We start from the raw sequence: 2,493 nt of genomic DNA, 5'->3' as shown, positions 1-2,493 counted from the left end.
ATATATATATATATATATATATATATATATATATATATATATACATAATTTTATTTTAAAAAACAGAAAAAACACAAGAAAAATCAACGTGAGGACGACACTGACGATGATGACGACGATGATGATGATGACAATGATGATGACGATGATGACATTGATGATGATGACGACGATGATCGAGATCTTGATGATGGTCATGGTGATATACAGTAGAATATTACTTACGTTGTCAACATACAGAGCGAATGCAATGGGTGACACGAGACAGAGCAGCACCATCGCCCACAATGGTGTTGTGTAGATCAAACCAGCCGATGCGCTGTAGGTTCTTGTCAGTCCAACAGCGAGGTAGATCAACGTAACCAAGAAAATGTAGAATGCAGGCAATGTCATTGCCATTTGGGATTTCTTGAAAAAAGTTGACATTAGGAAAGAGAGCGTGATAAGGGTCAACGTGAAGAACATGAGGGCTAAGAAGAAGAGAAAGACGTTGCTGTTTGGTAAGACATTGATAGCCACGATGATGATGGTGGAGATGACCACCACGCAGGTGGTGAAAAAGTATTGTACAATGGCCCACGACAACCTGTGTGAAAACGAGAGAAAAAAAACAGCATAGTCATTTATTTGTTATTGATGGTTATTTTTTATATTTTTGTTTAATGAGATGGACATGGATCATATGTAATATGATGTGATTTCGCACAAACATTTATATTTACGTTCATACTTGGACTCATGATGTATCTGAACTCGGTAGTGTTGAAACGATCGTAACGAAGGAATTAATGTAAACCATAACCGCCATTCTTGGACATACTGCTTGGACACACAAACAGATATACATACATGCATACATTTAAATATATGTGAGCATGTTTAGATATGCAACTGTATGCATGAAAATACATACATAAAATAAAACATACAAATCTGCACATATACATACATACAAACAAAATACCCTGTTGATGTTGTTGAAATTCCAATGAAGGAGCCTTGAATCTAGGTTAGAAACCAACTCTTTCTCTATTGGCACGAAATCTTGAAATAAAACTGAATAAGGGCATACATACGTGCATACATACATACATATATACATACATATATACATACATATATACATACATACATACATACATACATACATACATACATACATGCATACATACATACATACATACATACATACGTATGTTAATGTTTGTTTTAAATTCAGTTATAATAATAATAGACATTAATCTGATGGGTTACTCTATACTTTTGTAGAGTACAAATTCATTATTCTTAAACAAGAACGTTGCTGACAGTGACTCCGAAGTTTCGGCCAGTTAAGCTATCAGCAGTCCAACGATAGTGACCGAAACTTCGAAGTTACAGTCAATTATATTCTCGTTTAAGAATAATACAAACATACATACATACGTAAATACACACACACACACGCTCACATATATATATACGGAAAGGTAAGGAAAAATACCAACCAAAATGCCGTTTCCTGTAAGCCCATCGCTTGCATTGTGGGTCGGATTTTCTTCTCTTTCTCAACAACCAGATGAGTACAGAGGGAATTGATGAAGCTGAGAAAAGCGACAATAAAATAGATTGATGTAAGACTAAGGATTGTGGTGGGGTTTTGGTGGAAAACCCTCTTTGGCATCATCTGCATCAACATTATAGGAGACGTCAGGTTAATGTTTGGGTTCAATTTCTTTAAAATATGAAAAAAGAAAGAAAAGAATTTAGTGACAAAAAGGAAAAGAAGACAGAATTTACATTACATTATTTACATTTGTCGAATAATTTGTCCTCATCTTGTTCATTGTTAACACAACGTTTCGGCTGATATACCCTCCAGCCTTCATCAGGTGTCTTGGGGAAATTTCGAACCTGAGTTATCGTTCCTAAGGTATTTTTCGGAATTGTTATTATTATTATTATTATTATTATTATTATTGTTATTATTATTATTATTATTATTATTATTATTATTATTATTATTACTCAGGTCACTGCCTGGAATCGAACTCGGAATCTGGTGGTTAGTAGACCGTGCTCTTAACCACTATGCTATATGCACAGGCTACTAACCCCAAGATTCCGAGTTCGATTCCAGGCAGTGACCTAAATAATAATAATAATAATAATAATAATAATAATAATAATAATAATAATAATAATAATAATAATAATAATAATAGAGAACCCAGTAATTGAAGGAATGGGAAGCAGTAGTTGAAGTAGATGGTGAACATGCTCCGGAATAATCATTTAAAGATGTTTTTGTAACAATGTTATTGTTTTTGTTGAATAAAATTTGTTGAAAAAAAGCCACATTATTTATGCACTAACTCTATATGCATGTATGTGTGTATGTATGTATCAATATGTATACACACATATACATATATATGTGTCTATACACACATACACATATATACACATATATACACATAAACACACATATATGTATATATATAATATATATAT

The 2,493-nt window shown here is 32.8% G+C and overlaps 1 protein-coding gene across 1 annotated transcript in view; it reads right to left on the bottom strand.

Annotated features, from left to right (window-relative positions):
* The window catches only part of LOC106870134 (cholesterol transporter ABCA5), a 57,112-nt gene that overhangs the window by 37,074 nt on the left and 17,545 nt on the right, over positions 1 to 2,493 (bottom strand). The window contains exons 5-6 of the mRNA XM_052974985.1: positions 1,488 to 1,714; positions 89 to 586 (exon numbers count right to left, since the gene is read on the bottom strand). Coding sequence (XP_052830945.1) covers positions 89 to 586; positions 1,488 to 1,714 — 725 coding nt within the window. The remainder of the gene's footprint in view (positions 1 to 88; positions 587 to 1,487; positions 1,715 to 2,493) is intronic.

This window comes from Octopus bimaculoides, chromosome 20 (genome assembly GCF_001194135.2).
Source record: "Octopus bimaculoides isolate UCB-OBI-ISO-001 chromosome 20, ASM119413v2, whole genome shotgun sequence".
Lineage (NCBI taxonomy): Eukaryota > Metazoa > Mollusca > Cephalopoda > Octopoda > Octopodidae > Octopus > Octopus bimaculoides.
This window is presented reverse-complemented; position numbering and strand designations above follow the sequence as displayed.